We start from the raw sequence: 24,183 nt of genomic DNA, 5'->3' as shown, positions 1-24,183 counted from the left end.
TGATATGTGGTATGAAAATGATCAAAATATCCTTATCTGGCTTAATTCTACTATTTCAGAAGATCTCATTCCATTCACCGTTGGTGTTACTTCTTCTCGCGAACTATGGTTGAATCTTGAGCAACGATTTGGCGGCGTTTCTGCTGCTCACATTCACCAGCTTCGCTCCCGCCTGCATACTGTTCAGAAAGGGGATCTTATGATTTCTGAATACATTCAGCTAATCAAATCCATCTCTGATGCACTCATGGCTGCCGGTGCTCCGATCTCTGTAAGTGATTTGATTGCAGTCACTCTTAATGGCCTTTCTGATGACTATGAGTCATTTGTTGACTCCATTATGCTTCGCATCTCTTCTACCTCCTTGGATGAACTACATGGCCTACTGATTAACAAAGAATTGTTCATACAGCGTAAGAAGAAACCTGTTGCTTCATCTGTTTCTGAACCATTTTAAGCATATGCGGCTCAGTCTCCACAGTCTCAATCGCCTCTTCTTCCCACACCACAGGGCTATACTATACTGAGGCAATTCAATCGTGGTAAAGGATCTTATCGAGGCAATAATTCTCGTGGCACCAATACCTATCGAGGCTACACCTATCGGGGCAACAACTATCGAGGCAACAACTATCGTAGCAATTCTGGCAATTATACTCGTCCCTCTAGTCATCCCCATAGTCATCGTGATCCATGCCAAATCTGTCATTCTCCTGATCATGATGCTCTGGACTGCTTTGAACGCATGAATCATGCTTTTGCCGGTAAAATTCCTCCTGCAAAATTGGCAGCTATGTGTGCTCACACCAATCTCCCCTCTTCTGCTCCTACTTGGCTCATGGACTCCGGTGCCACGTCTCATATAACAAATGACATCTCTGCTCTTCATTCTCCAGCTCCTTATAATGGTCAGGACAATGTTTATATTAGTGATGGTCAAGGTATGCCCATCCATGATGCGTGATTTTTACGCACACAAATTAAACCCTCTTTTTGTCAAATTGTAGTATATGTATAAGTAGGGATCGTTCTAGACCGGGGATTAGGAGGGCTTGCAAATCTCTTGGAAACTGACTCAAAAACGTAAAAACATAATATAAAACACTAAACTAGACTCAAAGAATGTAAAACTAAACTTTAAAACACTAAAACAAATCAAAAGACTCAAAATGCTTTTAAAAACACAAACTAAAATGCTATACTAAACTCGAAGAATTCAAAACTAAAAATAAGAAAGATTAAGACTAAGACTTTAAACGAAATATGGGGGGATTGATTTTGGACGAATTTAAACTAAAATGGATAGATTGTAAAGAAAACAAATTGTAAATATGAAATTGACGGAAATGAATGGATGGTATGGCTAGCTAAGGGGTTCTTCTCCACACATGTTACACTTGCATAATAAAAAGATTTCCAATTGCATTTCAATAAATTATGAAACTCATCACCCCGGGTTAATTAGGTCCGCTTAAATTAACCGTCAAGTTTTCCTTAAGTTAATGAATTGGATGATTGCATACGACAACCCAAAGCATTCCCCACAAGTTCCCTACATGAATTGCATAATAGAGATACAAGCAAGAATCATTAAGTTCTTTGAAAACTATAAGTGTTGACGAGGCATTCGTTACTATGGAATACGCATGAAACTTATGCCAAGAATTCGTTTAACGCGATTGTTTATAAGCAACCTCCACTACTTGTGAATATAAGTTCATAACGATTAGGTGAAACTCACTTATATTCTAGCGTCATATTCATGAATGAAAATTAAGCGTGCACTCTCAATAAACATACATAAATAGGTTATCAATCAAATAGTTAAACAAATTGAATTCACAACTTATGAAACGCAATTAGAAGTAATCAAATCAAAATGCAAGCATAAACATTTATTTCGAATTACCCCCTAGCTAAAGGGGGATTAGTTCTTCATAACATTGAAATCAAAGAAACACCTAAACATTCCAACAACTCAAACTTGAATTGTATGAACGTTTAGGCACTCTTCTCTTCCATTCCTTATACGTACAAAACAAAGAGAATTAAAATGAAACATTGAAATCAAAGAATCACCTAAACATTCCAACAACTCAAACTTGAATTGTATGAACGTTTAGGTCCTCTTCTCTTCCTTGTTGTTGTAGCACAAGGTCTAAGGTGAGGTTTGGGGGATTATGGAAATGTGGAATGGAGTGAGGAGTGATGGAAATGGAAAGATGGTTGGTGTTTGGATTAGTAGGGAGGGGGGACTCACGGCTAAGGAAAGAATGGGAGTGTTTGAGGGGTGTTGTGTTGTGAATGAGATGATCTTGAATGAATGAATGCAAGGGTATTTATAGGAGTAGTGGAGGGAACATATGGTTGTTTGTTTAAGATGCAAGTGGCTAATTAATGATGGAAAAGTATGTGATTTAAAGGATGCAAAGTGAATGAATCATGAATCATTGTGGATGAAAGGTGGAAGTGCATGTGTTGATGACTAGGTTAGTGGGTGGAAATCTGAAAATGGCATATAGGAATGGGAGCTCACGGTTTGAATGTGTAAAGTGTGTGTGAATGCATGTGAAGATGCAATAAATAATGCATGTAGGGTTAGGAAATAATGAAGAAATGCATGTGAGATGTTTGGAAAGGAAATGGGAACCCACGGCAATGAAGTTGTTTTGTGTTGTGAATTATGATGAATGCATGTGAGTTAAAGAGGGAGAATGTGGTGAAATGATGAAGTAGGAAGGTGGAAATGCATGTGAGATGTTTGGAAAGGAATAAAGAATGAATGGTGGAAATGTGAGTGAATGATGTGCATGTGTGAGAATGCATGTGGAATTAAGAGGAGTATGGAAGTGAAATAAATGAATGATATGTTAAGTGATAAGTGAATGATATGTGGTGAGTGATAAGTGAATGGTTTGATAAGTGATAAATGAATTAGTTTAAAGGGCTAGGGTTTAAGTACATAGAATGGGCCTAAAATAGGTTGGTTTGTATGGCATAATGTGTTTGATTGGGCTAGAGCCATTGTTTTGTGTCTTCAAGTGCATACAAGGCCTTCAAATTCGTCCATCCTCTTGGCTCCATGGATAAGCTATCCAATCCATGCCCAAAAATGCTCCAAATGGCCTCAAAATGCACTTTCTTGCTCCCTAGGCCCCTAGAACCTGAAAACACACAAAAGAAGCATAAAGGACTAAAATAACGAGAGAAACATAACGTAAATGCACGAGAACAAGCCATTTAAGTCGCATGAATATGCTCCTATCAAATACCCCCACACTTAGCTTTTGCTAGTCCTCGAGCAAAACAGAATAAAAACAAATAAACAAAACGACACTAAACACGTAAAACACAACCTAAACCTTCCAACAACCGTCTTAGGGATTTCCAATGCACATGACAAGTTAAAAATCATCATTCTCACAGATTTTAGTCATCTTCACATTTAAGTACATTCTTAATCATAGTCACCATATACTAGTTCACAATTAAGCATTTAAAACCATGTTTTGAATGTAGTAACATGCCTTAGAGAATTTGCTCAATTCCTTTCAAGATATGCACTCAATTTTTACTCAGATTTTCTAACTACACACCCTAATCTAGTCATATGTGAGAAGATTGATGTAAACATGAAAACGACACTCACATATATGTATCACAAAGAACGCAAATTCTGGAGTTAATAATCAAGTTTAGATATGATCTCATGAATGGAATGCTACTACTTAGACGCGAGAACCAGTGACACCATAAGCTCATACCAAGTTCAAACTCCACAAATTGAAATACACAACACTCAAGATAGAAGTCAAGGGTTGTAACGGGGCTTGGGGTATGTGGATAAAGAAGGGATATGGAAAACAAAGGTTCTTAAAAAAATAGTGAGCAAAGCATTTTAATCAACTTAGAATTCACTTTTGAATGAAAACTCAACTTTTGAACAAAAAGGGAGAATTTAGACAATTTACGCCCAGAATTGGTGTTTTGGAACCTTTCTTCAATCACTTATTCTTTTCTCTTTTTTTTTTTTTTTTTTTTTTTTTTTTTTTTTCTTTTGAATCTCAAAACAAAAACACTTAAACATTCTCTCCCCCACACTTATTTTCTTTCATAATGTAACTCAAAAGGAATTCAATTAAGTCATGCTCACTATCTTTTAAGAACAAGGGTAAGGACGGTCATATTCTAGGTTAGGTGAAGATAAAGTGGGTAAACAAAGAACATGGGTTAACATGGCTCAACGGGGGTAAAACTTACAACATATACGAAATATGGGAAGCGAGGCTATTTGGCTATGGTGGCAACTACACAACTTCATCTTGATATATGTTATGCAAATCAATAACATGCTTTGAATGAAATGGGCATGAGTTCTAGCATTTGGAACTATATGATGAAACGCCTTCTAAGTAGTAACCAAGCAAAGAATAATGAGATCATGCAACGATTTTAGAAAACAAGAAATCACAGATTATACTCTCCAAAGAACGTTATAGGCTCAAGTCTCTCAGGGTTGTAGCATTTGTTTGAGTTCCTTCCTTCAGGCATGTTACAAAAACTAAATTTTCTTTTATGATTGCATGTGAAGTCATACATTATAACCATAACCAAGCATATACCAAGAGTAAATCAAACTTTTCTCTATGTTTATAACTCTTTTTAACAGTCATGCAATTACAAACCAAATCCTTATCATTGTGTTGGAAGGTACCCTAAGACACAAACTCACAAAAACGACTCAAAACACTCTTTTTAGGCTTTTCAAAACAATTTTTCAAATTTTTATGTGCTTTTCGGAGTTATAAAAACAAAACATACTAAAACACTCTAAAACAACTTAAAAACACCTTAAAACAGCAAGGAACAACATTTGAAGTTATGGGTGATAAAATCCCACGAATTTGCATTAACAACATTAGTTACCCCCCCACATTTAAATCAAACATTGTCCTCAATGTTTTAAGCATAGATTCACACAAAACATAAGTAATCACACAAACAACAACTAAACATACTAAACATGGCAGAATGTAATTAACAAAGAGAAGAGTTTAGGGACGCAAATCTGGTTATGGAGTGTAAATTCCCGCTTCTCTTTGTTGATTGCATTGAGGCTTGATCTTGATGATTCCACAGGCTTACTCTTGAACTGGTTTCTGCCCATTGTTGATTTTCCTTTGTGCTACTTCTTGAACTGGGCAGCAGGATGGTTCTTTTGGTCTCCCCCGAAGGTCTGAGCATACCCTTTTGGTCTGTTTCTTTGTTCAATCTTTCCAATTCGTATTGAAAAGGGTTGGAGGATAACTCAGCCTATGTTTGTCTCCACATGCTTCAATGTATCATTTTCACTTGCCTTACTCGCTCCCCTTTGCAGAAGTGGTCCCTTCTCCGGAAGTGTATCAACCGTTGAAGATGACTACTCGAGAGCAACGCTAGGTAAGCAATCAGGAATAGATTCCAGGCAGTTGGCTCCAGATCGGAAGATTGACTCCAAGTGCCGGCTGATTGCTTCTTTTACTTTGCCATGCGAGTAAGAACAAGGACAAAGAAAAAGACAGGGAAAGAGCATGATATGAGATACTTTTGCTTTTGACCTTGATGATATGAGATACCTTTGCTTTGAAGAAGCGGTGGATGAATCAGCACATGCTTCAATCCGCCGTTTCCTCCTGGGTCATATGTACTCCAGGCATCTGGTATCATCTTTGGGGAAGAAGAAAGAATTGAGTATTTTGAAAGGCCTTGCTGGGAGTGCGCCCTCAGAGGTGAGGGAGAGTTGGGCATTTTCTTCAGGTTTGCCCTGCCATAAAAGACGAAGGTCGACATATATAGAGATAATATCAAGTGGTGGTACTTTTTACCCTTGTCGACAAACGTTTTGATCCCGCAATTCCGGCTTTTTGAAATAGTGGCGCCTCTTCGATCTTTGAATACGCCTCTTCGATTTCTGAGCAGGCGCCCCTTCGATTTCTGAACGACGCCCCTTCGCTTTCTGAACGACACGTGGTAGTGCAGATGCGGCTCCTTTTGACAAAGCTGCACGCGTTTTCTGAAAAGCAGAGAAAGCGTCGCCGAACTTTGCGCTTGTCGGCTAAAGATGTGTAGTTGCGATGATGGCCTCCACGTGTTTTCAGCTTTGTCAGAAATCTTTTGCCAAAGTTGAACGCGTCTTCTGAAAAGCCGAGAACGCGTCGCCTAAATTACGCCGGAAATTCCGGCTCTTTGAATCGGTGGACGCGTCGCCTTGGCATTTTATAGAGCTATCGATCACCGCCAATATACACACTCTGAAGATTTCCCATTCCTGAAACTCGACTCCGGCCCTTTGTGAAATTTTTACCTCCATCCACCCCTTCTCTTTGAACACTTTTGAAAAAAAATGGCAAACTCATCGAACCTTAGCTTAGATTTGAGTCTCAGCAGCGATCCGGTTGCGCCCCGTCAAGGTAATGTATGGCGCCCTTCTTTTTTATCTTCTAACGGTCCTCTTTCAGGTGAAGACTCTGTGATGCAGGACGCCACAACAGCTACAATAGTAGCTAAAAACCTCCTCACTCCAAAAGATAGTAGGCTGCTGTCAGGACGGTCCGATGAGTTGGCCGTTCAAGAGTCCCTCGCACTTAGTGTTCAGTGTGCGAGCTCTGTGTCCAACATGGGCCTACGCCTGCTTGCCCGCTCCCGTCAGGTGGAATCGTTGATGGCAGAGGTGGAAAGACTTAAGCAAGAGATCCAGCAGCTTAAGTACGAGAATAGAAGTTTGCATGTGCTTGCAAATAACTATTCATCGGGGATGAAGAGGAAGCTTGATGAGCTGCAAGAATCTGAGGGTCGAATTCACAGTGACCGTCAAAGGCTTGCGTCTTATCTCCAGAGGCACCTTTTTCCTGGGTCATCCAGCGCTTGGCCAAGTATTGAGGCCTGGAATGCTCTAGCTCCGATGCCTCCCGCTCCGATGGCTTCCGCTCCGATGCCTCCCGTTTCTATGCCTCCCGCTTCTGCGCCTTCCGCTTCTGCGCCTCTTAGTGGGGCTTCACGTAAACAACCTTTGTGAAGCTCCACCTTTCTCCATGTTTAGTATCTTTCATTCAAATTTTTTTTTTTTATTTTTTTTTTTTTTTATTTTTTTTTTTATTAACATAAATAAAATCAAACGGCATGGAATTTATCTTTGAATGGGCGGTGATACTTGAAATGATCCGGTAATAGTTTAAATTCCATTTTGGGTGCCTGAATCATTAACCACATGTTAGTATAAAAGAAAATTGAAATTCGGGGAGGCGGTTTACCTGTGTGCTCCAAAATGAACTCCAGAATAAACACCCCTTCGAAAGTTATGACTTGTCCCGTGTCATAAAATCCAACTTCCTTGGGAATTGTGGTTTCAAATTTGTCCTCTTTGATGCCTTCTACATCTTCTCCAGCCACTACCTTCTCTTGAATCATTCTTCTTGGTGTACAAAGTCCTTTGAAGAATTCAACACCATCTAAAACTTGCTGTGTTGCACCAAGAATTTGAATAGCATTTTGCACCTTTGGGAAGGCTTCCACGATGTCCTTTTTACTCTCTTCTTGGTTGGGAATCAAAAACCTGCTAGGAAAAGGGACATTGGGTGGAATAACATCAAAATAACATGAAATTGGGACGTCCTTACTGGTGGTGGGTGGTTTAGAGGGCTTAGGGGGCTGCGGCAAGGGTTGTTCTACCCTTGCCGTGTGCATGTCTTCTTCCTCCTCCTCAATTAGCAGCTCTTCATCCACTTCTAGGCTATGTTTGGACATTTTTAGGTCAGCTCCAACCTCCATAGCACTTCCCAAAGTGATAGCATTATGGATTTCAAAATCTTCCTTCGAGTTTTCAATAGTTGGGTTGGAAAGTTCACTTTGCTCTTGAATTTGTTTCATGAACTCCATAATCTGCCCAAATTGCTCGTCCAATTTACCCAACTTCTTGTCTTGATTTTGTTCGTCCAGCGTCAAAGAGGTTAGTAATTGAAAATTTTTATCATTATCCATGGACATACTTGAACTTGATTGGAATTGTTGTGGGGGAGGTTGTGGTGGCTGCATAGGTGTTGTATTGAACTCCTCATATGGTTGCCAATATGCTTCTTGTTGAGCCTCCTTGGCTTGATTTTGTGACCCCTGCGCCAAAGAATTTATTTCATTAAGAATTTGAATATAATCTACTGGCGAACTTGAATTTAATTGAGCATATTGCATATGAAGTTGTGGTGGCTGCATAGGTCTTGAATAGAACTCCTCATATGGTTGCCAATATGCTTCACGTTGAACTTGTTGATCTTCCCACCATATAGAGTTTGAATGATCCCTCCAATCTCTTTGTGGACATTGATTGGCTTGAAATCCTTGCCTATATGAAGCACCAAATGTAGGGACACTCTGCATTGTGGTCCTTTCGGCATACGGCGACAATTTAGAAGTAAGATTTGCCAATTGAGCTTGAATGCTAGCAAAATCCATATCTTACTTCTCTAGTACCTAAAAAGAAAGAGAACTAAATCAAAAATCAAAAGTAACAACAAACAAAGAAAACAACACTAAGTTAGAAACTAAAACGAAAACAACTAAACCAAAAAAAAAAAAAAAGAACTAAGGGATTAGCAAAGTTGCTAATCCCCGGCAACGGCGCCAAAATTTGATGCGTGATTTTTACGCACACAAATTAAACCCTCTTTTTGTCAAATTGTAGTATATGTATAAGTAGGGATCGTTCTAGACCGGGGATTAGGAGGGCTTGCAAATCTCTTGGAAACTGACTCAAAAACGTAAAAACATAATATAAAACACTAAACTAGACTCAAAGAATGTAAAACTAAACTTTAAAACACTAAAACAAATCAAAAGACTCAAAATGCTTTTAAAAACACAAACTAAAATGCTATACTAAACTCGAAGAATTCAAAACTAAAAATAAGAAAGATTAAGACTAAGACTTTAAACGAAATATGGGGGGATTGATTTTGGACGAATTTAAACTAAAATGGATAGATTGTAAAGAAAACAAATTGTAAATATGAAATTGACGGAAATGAATGGATGGTATGGCTAGCTAAGGGGTTCTTCTCCACACATGTTACACTTGCATAATAAAAAGATTTCCAATTGCATTTCAATAAATTATGAAACTCATCACCCCGGGTTAATTAGGTCCGCTTAAATTAACCGTCAAGTTTTCCTTAAGTTAATGAATTGGATGATTGCATACGACAACCCAAAGCATTCCCCACAAGTTCCCTACATGAATTGCATAATAGAGATACAAGCAAGAATCATTAAGTTCTTTGAAAACTATAAGTGTTGACGAGGCATTCGTTACTATGGAATACGCATGAAACTTATGCCAAGAATTCGTTTAACGCGATTGTTTATAAGCAACCTCCACTACTTGTGAATATAAGTTCATAACGATTAGGTGAAACTCACTTATATTCTAGCGTCATATTCATGAATGAAAATTAAGCGTGCACTCTCAATAAACATACATAAATAGGTTATCAATCAAATAGTTAAACAAATTGAATTCACAACTTATGAAACGCAATTAGAAGTAATCAAATCAAAATGCAAGCATAAACATTTATTTCGAATTACCCCCTAGCTAAAGGGGGATTAGTTCTTCATAACATTGAAATCAAAGAAACACCTAAACATTCCAACAACTCAAACTTGAATTGTATGAACGTTTAGGCACTCTTCTCTTCCATTCCTTATACGTACAAAACAAAGAGAATTAAAATGAAACATTGAAATCAAAGAATCACCTAAACATTCCAACAACTCAAACTTGAATTGTATGAACGTTTAGGTCCTCTTCTCTTCCTTGTTGTTGTAGCACAAGGTCTAAGGTGAGGTTTGGGGGATTATGGAAATGTGGAATGGAGTGAGGAGTGATGGAAATGGAAAGATGGTTGGTGTTTGGATTAGTAGGGAGGGGGGACTCACGGCTAAGGAAAGAATGGGAGTGTTTGAGGGGTGTTGTGTTGTGAATGAGATGATCTTGAATGAATGAATGCAAGGGTATTTATAGGAGTAGTGGAGGGAACATATGGTTGTTTGTTTAAGATGCAAGTGGCTAATTAATGATGGAAAAGTATGTGATTTAAAGGATGCAAAGTGAATGAATCATGAATCATTGTGGATGAAAGGTGGAAGTGCATGTGTTGATGACTAGGTTAGTGGGTGGAAATCTGAAAATGGCATATAGGAATGGGAGCTCACGGTTTGAATGTGTAAAGTGTGTGTGAATGCATGTGAAGATGCAATAAATAATGCATGTAGGGTTAGGAAATAATGAAGAAATGCATGTGAGATGTTTGGAAAGGAAATGGGAACCCACGGCAATGAAGTTGTTTTGTGTTGTGAATTATGATGAATGCATGTGAGTTAAAGAGGGAGAATGTGGTGAAATGATGAAGTAGGAAGGTGGAAATGCATGTGAGATGTTTGGAAAGGAATAAAGAATGAATGGTGGAAATGTGAGTGAATGATGTGCATGTGTGAGAATGCATGTGGAATTAAGAGGAGTATGGAAGTGAAATAAATGAATGATATGTTAAGTGATAAGTGAATGATATGTGGTGAGTGATAAGTGAATGGTTTGATAAGTGATAAATGAATTAGTTTAAAGGGCTAGGGTTTAAGTACATAGAATGGGCCTAAAATAGGTTGGTTTGTATGGCATAATGTGTTTGATTGGGCTAGAGCCATTGTTTTGTGTCTTCAAGTGCATACAAGGCCTTCAAATTCGTCCATCCTCTTGGCTCCATGGATAAGCTATCCAATCCATGCCCAAAAATGCTCCAAATGGCCTCAAAATGCACTTTCTTGCTCCCTAGGCCCCTAGAACCTGAAAACACACAAAAGAAGCATAAAGGACTAAAATAACGAGAGAAACATAACGTAAATGCACGAGAACAAGCCATTTAAGTCGCATGAATATGCTCCTATCAATCCACCATACTGGTAGTTCTTTTCTCACTACTCCTGCTACCACTTTTCGTCTGAATAATGTTTTACATGTTCCTGCCATGAAACATATTTTTTTTTCTGCGTATCAATTCTTACGAGACAATCACTGCAAATTAACCCTTGATTCTGATGGTTCTACAATCAAGGATCGTATGTCGGGGATGATGCTTTTCCGAGGGCCCATTAAAGATGGGTTTTATCCGTTTCAAGGACTTCCTCCAGCTTCTAATTCTCCATTTGCTCTTGTCAGTAGCAAGGCTTCTTTACCAGTTTGGCACAATCGACTCGGCCACCCCTCTTCTGCTATCTTTCGGAAGGCTTTAACTAGTAGTTCTATATTTTACAATGGTAAAAAGTTTACTTCTTTCTTCTGTTCGGATTGTGCAATTGGTAAGAATCACAAATTGCCTTTCACTGCAAGTCTCAGTTCTGTTTCTGTGCCTTTGGAACTTGTTCATTGTGATGTTTGGGGACTTGCCCCCACTTTGTCTGTCACTGGCTATAAGTACTATGTGTTGTTTGTTGATGAATTCACCAAGTACAGTTGGTTGTTTCCTTTAAAGCTCAAGTCTAAGGTGTATTCAGTATTTGTCACTTTCAAGGCTTATGTAGAAAACTTGGTTGGTAATAAAATCAAAGTTCTTCGATCAGATTCTGGGGGTGAATTTACAAGCTCCTGTTTTAATTCTTTTCTTCTGCAACATGGCATTCTACATCAATATTCTTGTCCTCATACACCGGAACAAAACGATTGTGTTGAACGCAAACATCGGCACCTTACTGAGACTGCTCGGACTCTTCTTACTGCATCAAAGGTCCCTCATCAGTTTTGGGTTGAGGCATTTTCTACTGCCTTGTATCTGATCAATAGGCTTCCCATCTCTAATCTTGATAAATCTCTATGGGAATTACTTTTCCATAAGTTTCCGGATTATTCCAAGCTCAAGGTTTTTGGCTGTAGCTGCTATCCCTGGCTTAATCCATATTCTACTTCTAAGTTTGATGGGAAGAGCATTCACTGTGTTTTTCTCGGTTACAGTTTGCACCACAAGGGCTATCGTTGCTTAGATCCTTTTACATCCAGGGTTTACACATCTCGCCATGTGCTTTTTAATGAATCTAATTTTCCTTTTCATACACCACACAAGTTCATTGTGTCTACTTCTCCGCTGCCCCACAGTCCCCCTTCCCCATCTCCCACCTTCACTCTTCCTTTCACTTTTCCCTGTCCTTTCTCACCCTCTATGCTTCCTTCCACTTCCTCATCTATTCCCACCGTCTCCAATTCTCCCACTGTCTCAACTTCTCCTATCCACCCTATATCACCTCCCCCAGTGTCAACTTCTTCAACAGTGCTAGACTCTTTACCAGTGCCACATTCTCCACTCCCACATCCACCTCCCCTCTCTACCAATACTCATTCCATGATTACTCGATCCAAAGTCGGGATTTTAAAACCCAAAGCCTTGGCTGCTACTAAACATCCTATTGATTCCTTAGATTTTGTTCCTACCACCTTTCTTCAAGCCTCACAGCATGATCACTAGATGCAAGCTATGGCTGAGGAGTTTCAAGCTCTGCAGTCTACAGGCACTTGGTCTCTTGTCCCTTCTACACCACAACAAAATCTTGTAGGTTGTAAATGGGTGTTTCGAATCAAAAGGAAACCTGATGGTAGTGTGGACAGGTACAAAGCCCGTTTAGTCGCAAAGGGATTTCATCAACAGGAAGGCATTGACTTCCAGGAGACTTTTAGCCCAGTTGCCAAACCTGTCACCATCCGAATTATCTTGACATTAGCAGTGCAATTTGATTGGTTTTTAAACCAGTTGGATATAAGCAGCATTCTTACATGGGACACTCAAGGGGGAGGTGTTTATGCAACAACCCCCTGGATTCATTGATTCTTCCCAGCCATCTCATGTCTGCAAGCTTTCTAAGTCCTTGTATGGTCTCAAGCAAGCCCCACGAGCATGGTATGATAAACTGTTTCAAACCTTACTTTCTCTAGGGTTCCAGAACTCTCAATCTGATTGCTCCCTGTTTGTTAGTTTCAAGCCATCTCTTGTTATTGTACTAGTATATGTTGATGATATACTAGTTACTGGACCTAATGCTCCAGCATGCAATGCTTTCATTAACAAGCTTAGTCAGCTTTTTCCTGTCAAAGATTTAGGCCCGTTACACTACTTATTGGGGTTAGAAGTTCATCGCACCTCCACTGGCATTTTTCTCTCTCAACATAAATATGCCATGGATCTTCTTCTCAAGACTCACATGGATGGCAGCAAACCATGTACTACTCCTCTTGGTACTCAAAAGTTAGACCACAGTGGTACACTTCTCTCTAATCCCCATGAATATCGGTCCATTGTTGGGGCATTGCAGTATTTGACATGGACTCGACCTGATCTTTCTTTTGCTGTCAATCAACTCTGTCAATTTCTCCATTGTCCGAGAGACACTCATTTTCAATCTGTTAAACGTGTCTTACGTTTTCTTAAAGGCACTGTTACTGATGGCATCTGGTTCAAAAAACGTTCTCTCACTCTTACTGCCTTCTCGGATGCTGAATGGGCTGGCTGTGTATTTGATGAACGATCTACAAGTGGTTACTATGTGTATCTTGGTCACAACCTTATCAGTTGGAGCGCCAAGAAACAACCCACGGTTGCTCGCTCCTCTACTGAAGCTGAATATTGTTCTTTGGCTTACACTTCTGCCGAGATCACCTGGATTTGCAAAATTTTCAGGGACATTGGCTTTCCCTTGTCCCGGGTTCCCATTCTTTGGTGTGATAATGTCTCTGCAATTTCTCTTGCTTCAAATCCAATTTTTCATGCTCGAACGAAACATGTCGAAATCGACTACCACTATATCCGAGAACTGGTTTTAGCCTCTCTACTGAAAGTTCAGTTTGTTCCTAGTCTCCATCAAATTGCAGATATTCACACTAAGTCCATGTCCAAGGGTCGATTTCAGTTTCTTCGTTCCAAGCTTTCACTTGGTTCCCCTCCGTTCAGCTTGAGGGGGTGTAAAGACACACATTATTCTCAGTCAACCCAACAGCCAACAGTGCTAGAGTCCAAGTCATCAATTGCTTAGTCTTTAAGTTTTCTATTGTAACTAATTCATAGATTAAGCTTAATTAGTTACATTAGTTGTTAACTAAATATTATTAGCTGCTGTGTATAAATACTCCAAATATAACCAGTTTCATTTAATGAAAATACATTTCTTATAACAAAATCTTGTCCTGATAATTTTCACCCTAAGCAAGAGCTGGATGAGCCACATAGGTTGTGTTCGGATTTACCAATTTATATTCATCTCATGTCGTTGCTAGATCAAAATGCAAAGCGATATAAAATAGTAATATAATAACACAGTAGTTCATATTGTACATAAAAAATGAGAAAAGTTATCAATATAGTATTAAGGGTGGTCTAATCATGTATGTATAGGCCTCGCTTAATAGAAATGAATGATTACTGATTAGGATAGGACCATTTCTATTTAACAAACAATTTAAAAGAAGAAATGAATGAATTTTTTTTATTTTGTCCAAAATAAAAATTACGAATGAAGTAATGATATCATGACATATGCAAAGTGTGTCTCCACATAATATTGAATTATTGAAAGAACGTTAGAGTGATAGTGTTGTCGTGACATATAAAACCCTCCACACGAGACAGGTTTTTTACACAAATCCAGAGGCTAAGCAACTAGACTAAGCCCTGGTTTGATACTGAGGTGCTTTTGAAAAAAGTGGGTATAAAAAAATAAAATAAAAAAACTCCTAGCTTTTTTATGTTTGGTAAACATTCAACTTCAGCTTTTTTTCACAGTTTTTTGTGGAAAAAAAGCCAAAAACACAAAGCTGCAAAACCCAGCTTTGAAAAACCTGCTTTTTTTACTTGCCCAACTTTTGCGCAAACTGATTTCGGAAGAGGCGCTGAGGCCTTTAATGAAAATTTTCAATACCCAAAATGGCTTTTAGCAATTAAATAAATTATACATTATACTCGTCGACTTCGTCACCAACCTTGCCACGTCTCTCTTCCGTCCTCTCTAACTCTGAGCTTCTTCGGATTTCTGGGACATGAGTGGCGGGAGGTTCATTGGATTTCTGAGCTTTGTCAAAATCTAGGTTGCATAAAGAATGCTAGATTTGCACCCTTCTACTTGACACCCAAAATCTCAAAGGGAAAGCGTCAACGATTTCGCTGCTAACACGGGTGGTAAGTCCTGAAATCGGAGTTCATCCATCTTCCGGAAATCAGTTGATGCGACCCAGCCTTCCTTTTGCCCACGACTTAGCCTTCCTTAGGATCAAGCAGAGAGAGACAGAGAGAAGGGGGAGTGAGGGAGTGAGCGGCGGAAGATAGAATGTCACATCCTGATCCTGACATACGTCAAGGATCAACACGTGACGTTACCAAATACCGTATCTCAACATATCCCGCCTCCGGGATGTGGCAAATCACAACTTGAGAATCGAATCGCATAGTGACCCCCATCGCGGATTAACTAAGCAGGACCACTAGTGACCCCCCATCGCGGATTAACCAAGCAGAGTCACACCTACATAACTGTTAGGCAGTGATCACCCATCGCGGATTAACCAAGCATGATCACTCCTAAGTATACATGGCCATAAGGATCGCCCATCGCAAATTAATTAAGCGTGATCCATAAATAATATGGTCCCCCCTCGCGGATTAACCAAGCAGGACCATCCATGTACCACTGCTACATGATGCAGACTTGGTGTCACCTAACCCTGTGATACTAGGGTAACGATCCCCTACTAACCCTCGCATTTCTCAACATTTCAAATGTATATTTATAACACAATTCATAAACATTCCAATATGCACTTCAAATCACCTTTTCACAAAATATTTCCAATCCATGAATCAAATCACATTTAATAAAAATAGATCGATGACCAATTATAAAATCACATTTTAACAGAAAACACATTTATAAAACTAAGTCATATCCACAAAGGATACTAATATAAGAAAACAGGGTAATAATCATATCACATATATTAAAGTCACTCACCAAGATAAATCCGCAAAGCCTCACTGAGTCTCTAGCAATACTAATTTTAGTAATTTAAATGATTCAATACCTATTGACCAAAAGTCAACTTCCGATCAACAGTAGGGTCCACATCCCTACGTAATTTGATCCAGAAGATACGCATATCGGATTTTCGATCCGTAATCTTCTAAAATCCACATTATGCCTTTAGAACAACATACTAAAATTTCATCATGATCTGACAGTCGGATCGTCGATTCATAATTTGATCAAGTAATGTATCATTGGTCCCTCACTCTCTTATCTCATTGGTCCTTTTCCCACAAGGTGGGAGTTTCAAAATAAATTTAAAATCTATAATTTAGTAACAACTTCAAATGTCCGTAACTATACCATTAAAACCCGGACTTCCAAACGGCTTCCGCCTATGTGCTCGTGGTTTCTAGATATATTCGAAAACGTTACTTGTGAGCTCGAAAGGTCAACGAATCTTAAAGATTAATGACAAAAATTCAAACCCGATAACTATTCGATTTAATTCACAAAATTTACAGAATTAAAATTAAGTAATAAAAATAATGTAAACGTGAAATACGAATTTAAATTACGAGATACATAATGAATAGTGAAATTCCGAGGACGGGATTTCACATAGAATATACAAAGGTTCTGCAAAAATAAAATAGGTATAAGGTAAAGAAGAAACAACTCTCAGAGAAAAGAATAGAATAAAAAAATTATAAATATCTTAATAAAAAAAGGTAAAAGTACATTCTTCAAAGCTCACAACTGTTTATAAATTGTTTATATAAATCTTATAAATGCCATAATAAAAGAAAAGATAAAAAAAATATTATATAATATTCAACATCATATCTTTTTTAGTTATTTTACACAGCAGCAGCGATTTTACATAAAAATTTATGAAACATTTTAACATTGCTTTTTTTACTAAATGCACTTTTACAAAAAAAGTTTACCAAACACTTTACTAATTTATTTCACAGCTGTTTATTATCGTAGCACAACAGAAACAATTTTTTTTTTCAAAGCACAATAATATCAAACCAGCCCTAAGGCCATCTCCAACCGATGGCTGGCTAGAGGGCTCGTTTTAACCCTCTGACCCTCCAAGATTCTCCAAGATATTAATATTTTAATGAACAGTACAAGGCTATATTTACCTCTGTCTCCAACCGAGGGCCAAAGGGCCATAGGGCCAAACATAATTTATTATTTAAAAACTACAACTTAAATTCAAATCTAATGGCTAAGTGACGTTAGCATAACGTCAGCTAGCCGTTGGATTTGAATTTTTCTTTTGCTATAAATAAGGTGGATATTGGGCTATAATTCACACAACTTTGAATTCAATCTATTTCCATTCAATCTCTTTCAATTCAATCTTTTTCAATTCAAGTTTGCAATGAATTCCAACCTTGGATCCTCTTCGGATTCCAACTGGGGGTCCTCATCCAATTCCAAATTGGAAGCAAAATGGTCGCAAATGAGATGAGAAGATGAGGAGTGTGATGAAGAAGTTCAAGTAAGGCGCAACAAACAAAACATGGCAGCAGCCATGGTGTGTCAGCCAACTGAGGAACAACCTCAATGGTGTGGCTTTATTGCTGGTCGCTCTTACAAACCACGAAATGGAGCGATGTCGCATGCCAATCTGATGAACAATTACTTCAACCCTAACTCGGTGTACACATAAGAGGATTTCAGACGTCGCTTCTGAATGAGGCGTCATGTCTTTGAGTGTTTACTTCGTGATGTCTAGCAAGTCAATCCATACTTTCAACAGAAGTTGGACAGAGCAGGCCGTCCTAGTTTCTCACCTCATCAGAAGGTTACTGTTGCACTTCGAATGATGGCTTATGGCTCCCTAGCTGATTCGATGGATGAAACCTATGGTATGCCTGAGTCTACATTCCTTGATACTCTTTAACAATTCTGTGACACAATTATTCAGGTTCACAAAAACGAGTACCTCCGCGAGCCAAATCAAGAAGATCTGAATCGGCTTCTTCACAAAGCTGAAGACCATAGGTTTTCGGGCATGATAAGTTCATTAGAGTGCATGCATTGGGATTGGAAGAACTGTCCCACCGGATGGCAAGGAGGCTTTAGCGGAAGGTTGAGAAAGCCAATTGTTGTGTTAAAGGCGGTTGCCTTATATGACATATGGATTTGGCATGCTTTCTTTGGAGTCCCTGGATCCCAAAATGACATCACAGTTCTTGGGCGTTCACCCCTCTTCAATAACTTGACGGAAGGTAAAGCACCTCAACTTCACTACTACATCAACAACCGTCAATACAATATGGGGTATTACTTGGTAGATGGCATCTACCCAAAGTGGGCGACACTTGTCCAAGCAATTCCAAACCCTAGGAATGACGCAGAAAAGTTGTTTACCTTACACCAAGAGGCATACCGGAAAGATGTTGAGAGAGCTTTCGGTATTCTACAAGCACGATGGATGATTATTAGCGAACCGGCAAGAGGGTGGAGCCGAGAAAATTTGGACTCCATCATGATGTCTTGCATCATATTACACAATATGATAGTGGAGGATGAGTGAGATGAGTATATTGATGGAGAGTCCGATGACGACCAAGAAGATCCAAATAGGTCAAGAAGGGCTCGTGCAAAAATATATGATGGACCTAATTTGCCTTTCAATCCAAGAACTGGTAGTATTTCTATAAATGAGTACATGAGGCGTTATAGAATGATACGTTCTCGTGCCACAAACAAGTACCTACAACATGATCTTGTTGCACATCTTTAGGCTAAAAGAAGCATGGAGTAGACGTTTAAGTTTTATGTTATTAAATGTTTTTTAAAATGTTGTTTAAGTTTCATGTTGTTAAATGTTTTTTTTTTAATGTTGTATAATTTGTATGTTGGTTAATGCTATTTAATGTTATTTCATATTGTTTAATGTTGTTTCATGTTACTTAATTTAATGTTGTATAATGGCTTAGGAAGTTATAGGAAAAAAAATATAATTTAAAAAAAATATGAAACAATTTTTTTGAAATAGAAGTTATAGGATAAAAATACAATTTAAAATAAAATAAAGCAACTATGTGAAATAGAAGTTATAGGAAAAAATGGAATTTAAAAAAAAATGAAACAAATTTTGTAAAATAAAAGTTATAGGAAAAAATAGAATTTAAAAAAAATTATTAAAAATAGAAGTTATAGGAAAAATTTTGTAAATAAAAAATAATAATAAAACTATAAAAAAAAAATTCAAATGCAACGGCTAGCTGACGTCAGCTAGCCGTTGCATTTGAATTTTTTTCTTAAGCATTCCTTTCGGTTATAACCGACAGGAATACATTTATATTAAATAATATAAATGTATTCCTGTCGGTTATAACCGATAGGAAAACTGAATTTTCTAGCCAGCCAGCCAGCCCTCTAGCCTTCTAGCCTTCTAGCTCTCTCAGATTCCAGAGCCCTCTGACCTAGCTCTCGGTTGGATATGGTTTTCTGACTATTTTTTACTCTCTGGCCTTCTGGACCTTTCGGTTGGAGATGACCTAAGTAACTGAAACAAAAATAAGCAATGTCCAAGGGCATCACTGCTAATGCAAAGGCAACGTGTAGAATTGCCACACACGTGGCATGAGCAAATTGGTACAGGAAGACATGTGTCGGTGTGCCAGTGGAGCGCCTAACTTTCTGGAAATTGATCCAACAACATTTGGGTGTTAGAAAGGAAACAGCGACCTTCAACAAGGTCGGCCATGCAGGTAGGGAATCTTCTCCGGATCTACTTTATAGGGATCTTAAAGATTTTCACATTTTAATTGTTAATCGTAAAATATTTTACTGTTATTTTTTGTTAGGTATTATTTATATTTAATTTTAAATAAAAAAATTAAATAATTTTTTATCGTACGATACACGATAAATAATTAAGATGTAAGGATTCTTGAGATCTTTATAATTTGGACCCGGATATCCGGATCCGGGCATGCATGATGTATGTGACTTTCTTTACCCACTTGCTGCGTTTCTGGTAAAATGACAAACTCGCTGTAACGCTGCTCCATGTGTATATCCGCTCTCAAGTTTCTTTTCCTTTTCATTTTTTTGGGGGACTTTTCCATTCCATCTTGGGAAAGTAAGACACTTTTTTTGTTGTTGTCAAAATTCAATTATGCACATGACAACACTTGAGGCGGCCTACTCAAATCTTATGTACTTCAAAAATATTGTAATCTTTATGTAGTTATCTTAAAAACATGATACTTGTTCATTCACTTATTCATTTTAATTGAATTAACTTCTTCATTATCGTCTCTCTCTGTCATTCTTTGTTGACTAAACATCTTGCCCAACTCCCTTATTACTCGCTTCGCTTCAAGAATTCCCACCGCCTCATCAAAAGCTTCCTCCCTCTCGTCCTCCATGTCCATGTCCACCACCTCCACCCATTGGAGGTATCAGATCATTGATATACAAATAACTAATTGGGAATTTTGGAAGCCAGAGCTAGGAGGGAGTTCGCAAGAAGAATGCATGCTTGGTGTTTTTTTTTTTTTTTTTTTTTTTTTAAATTTAAATTGAGGAGATAACGAGGAGTTAGCCCCATTTAAGGTGGATAAGTGGGTGAACAACTGTTATGTTTCATGAGTGACCAAAGAGAGGCCATAATATTTTTTGGGTGCAGATAATTTGAACATTTACCTATATGATTTATCATTGACTTAAAATTTACATGATGTGAAAATTATATTTTGTCTTGCAGGGGTTTCGATACTAAAAAAGTAATAATTTAATTTAGAAGTGTTTTTATATTTATTCATAATAAATATTGTAACTATATCTCATATTCAAAACATCGAATCAAGGTTGACAAAAATATTTCTAATCCATCGTAAATTAAAATTGTTTTTCATAGTCAGCTTAATTCAATCACTATACGTATTACTTAAAAAGTTTAGCTCGCCCCAATGAAAGAACAAGTCTACTCATATCCACTCTCAAATCTCATAAACATTTACATATTCTCAAGCAGTTTCTCCAATCACTAAAAGAGTGGAAGAAGTTTGAAAATGAGCGAGAATCACAAAGAGATACACAATGTACATCAACGTAATATTGCACAATGTTCATAAAAATACAAAAAAAATAATAAAAATAAAACTCTAGGTCAGGAAGGCGAGTACAAACTTGATTTATAGAGTCGAGCAAACAGAATTGAAATTTGAACCCAAATAATTTCTAATATTTAAAACAAACTCCCCAAACTTGCCAACAAGTTTAACAAAACGTCACTCTCCCTATACAACCCCCCCACACGTCTCTCTTCCCTTTTTGTTAAAACCCCCTCTCCCCCTAAAACCCCCACGTCACAGCTTCACAGGCTCCGCGGCCAAAAAAACCACCAACCGCCACCATGACGGCCGCTTTACGCTGGAGCACCAACCTCACCCGCCTGTTACAGAAGAACTCCATCACCGACCCGTTCGGAGCCCCGAAGCTGCTCCAAACCCAAACCCAAACCCACTCCAAAGCCTACCTCCGCTTCCCTCAAGTCTTCCGCAAAGCCAGAGACTACGACCTGTCCCCCTCTGTCTTCTCCTCCGCCTTCTCCTCCGCCAAGTCCTCCGTCGAAGCTCCGTCGGTCTCCAAGCTTGGGTTCGTGGGATGGTACCTGGGTATGATCCAGTCCCGCCCCGTTTTGACCAAGAGTGTCACCGCGGCGCTTATTTACACCGCCGCCGATTTGTCCTCCCAGGTGGGTCCTACTGTAGTTATATCTTCGCTTTTGGGAATTTTGTGGTTACCCATTTCGTCATTTGGCTCTTGTATCTAATGAAGTAATGATCTTTATCAGACATTAGCAAAATCATCCTTTTCAGAATCTTATGATCTTGTAAGGACTGCGCGCATGGCTGGATATGGGATGCTGGTTTTGGGTCCGTCGTTGCATTTCTGGTTCAATTTCATGTCGAAATCTTACCCGAAACGGGATATGTTTTCGACATTGAAGAAAATGGCAATGGGGCAGGTGCTTTTTGGACCTACAATGACGTTTGCTTTCTTCTCCTTGAATGCATGTCTACAAGGTATGCATAAAGCTTCTCTCTTAATGACACAATTTTTATGATGAATGATGCTTTGTATGTTTGATTTTGTCGAAATATTGTATGATGAATGGTGCGTGGTGTGTTAAATTTTGGGTATAATTTTGTTTAGGAGAGTTGAAGCTTCCGGGGTTGAATTAGGTGGAAATTAGACTAATTTGTCAATGATTGTGAACTAGGTCCTCTTAGATTTTATTCGATGACAAAATCGTGATTGAGCCTGCTACACTTCATAGTAGCAATTTCCTTTGGTAATTGGCTCTCCGGTTCATATACCTGAGTATCACATTGATCAAGAGTTCATCATAGGACGCTGAAACTGAAAGTTATAGTTGACTATAAAAATGGTCTAGATGTACTGACTTTGATGCATAATGAATGTGCATAAACACCTCTCTATGTTAATTGATTCTTCAAAGAAAACCTTTACCTGTGTGAAGTTTGAAAAATAGAGTGAAATTGTGTCTGCGGAGAGATGCGTGATACTATATGGTGCTTCATAGTAATGTCATATGGTCTAAGTTGTTACCATGATTGCCAATTCCAGGTGAAAATGGTGGAGAAATTGTTGCCCGCCTACGGCGAGACTTGTTCCCTACATTGTTAAATGGCGTTATGTACTGGCCAATATGTGATTTTATCACTTTCAGATTCATTCCTGTCCATTTACAGGTACGTGGATGTCTTTCTTTTGCCTTGGCCTTTATCAAATTTTTTTTTTGGATTTTGGATTTACGTGAAATTGAGAATGGCTGGGCTGCTGAGTTCTATTCCTACAAAACACGTCTGGAAACTAACTTGTGAACTTTGTTTTTGATGCTCGCATATTGAACAGCCATTAGTGAGCAATGGATTTTCGTATCTGTGGACCATTTACATCACGTACATGGCAGGCCTGGAGAAAGCAGGCACAGCGTCCTAGCTGATTGACTGTAGGCGCCTATTCTTTTTACTAGTCTCGTCTTCAAGATTTAGACATGTCTCAACAAACCCTGCTTGGAAGTTGCTCGTGATGCCTTACACGGTGAACCTTCTGGATGCCTTTGCAGAAACGCTCGCATGACATCCACAGCCGAACCATGGTTGAAGCGCAGGCCATGAATCTCGCTCTCTTTATGAATTCTAGAATGAGCTACACTATTTATGAATTAGATTCATTGGTAATTACATTTAGATCGTGTTTTCACCATACGTGTAAAACATTCAGACATTATGTATTTATGTTGGGAAACTTTGAGGGTTTTGTATAAAGCAGTAGGTTGTTGAAGACAGTGGAAGTATCAATTACCAGTTAGTTTGGTCTGAAACAAATGACTGCAGGATTCAGAACTTCGGTTGGACATTACATTTGTTTTTCTTCAGTTGTGGAAGGGACCTTCTTTCCGCTCTGTTTGCTGATAGTTATGCATGACAAGGATCTAGGGCAAGCAATTAAAGGTTTTCAGAACAGGCCGACAGACATAACGAAAGGCGTTTTTCTGGTTGGTCTTTGGTGAGTTTCTGATTCTTCATACAACTGGAGCTAAAAGAAACCCAAAACCTGAATACGGTCCTCAGCAGATTTGCTGGAGTAAAACACCAGCAACGAAATTGCACCCTTCTAAATCTTTCCAGCAATACTGGTTAATTAGCGCTTTCTTCAAATTTGAACTGATTTTCGACGGCCATTGAAACAGTTGAGTGCCTATACACAGGACATAAGATTCAGACAGCAGATGGATGCTTACCTGATTTTGTTGTCGAAAAGGTCTTCTGCATAACAAACAAACAGATAACCAGAAGATATTTGCATAGATCAGATTAATCATCATAGATAGCAGATATTCATTCCTAAGAATTAAGAAGGGCCTTCGAAGGGAAAGGTCCCGTAATCTGAGTTGGGAAACATGGTTTCTAAGCAACACATTCAAAGAGATGCATGATTTATATATAAGGCAACGAATAATGAGCTCCCAGTGATGTTACAGCTTACTTTGAACAATTTAATATGCTTGATATTCAAAACCTCACCTGTTACAAAACA

At 38.5% G+C, this 24,183-nt stretch overlaps 1 protein-coding gene across 1 annotated transcript; it reads left to right on the top strand.

Moving 5' to 3' along the window:
• Positions 1-21,363: 21,363 nt before the first annotated feature.
• Positions 21,364-23,427, top strand: LOC137726770 (protein SYM1). Its single transcript, XM_068465733.2, has 4 exons — positions 21,364-21,811; positions 21,911-22,142; positions 22,708-22,832; positions 22,996-23,427. The coding sequence occupies exons 1-4, from the start codon at positions 21,470-21,472 to the stop codon at positions 23,080-23,082; spliced, it is 786 nt and encodes a 261-aa protein (XP_068321834.2). The 5' UTR covers positions 21,364-21,469; the 3' UTR covers positions 23,083-23,427.
• Positions 23,428-24,183: the final 756 nt, after the last annotated feature.

This window comes from Pyrus communis, chromosome 5 (genome assembly GCF_041283825.1).
Source record: "Pyrus communis isolate YQ-2024b chromosome 5, ASM4128382v1, whole genome shotgun sequence".
NCBI classification, from domain to species: Eukaryota; Viridiplantae; Streptophyta; class Magnoliopsida; order Rosales; family Rosaceae; genus Pyrus; species Pyrus communis.
Note: the sequence above shows the minus strand (reverse complement) of the source record. Positions and strands in the feature narration are given on the sequence as shown.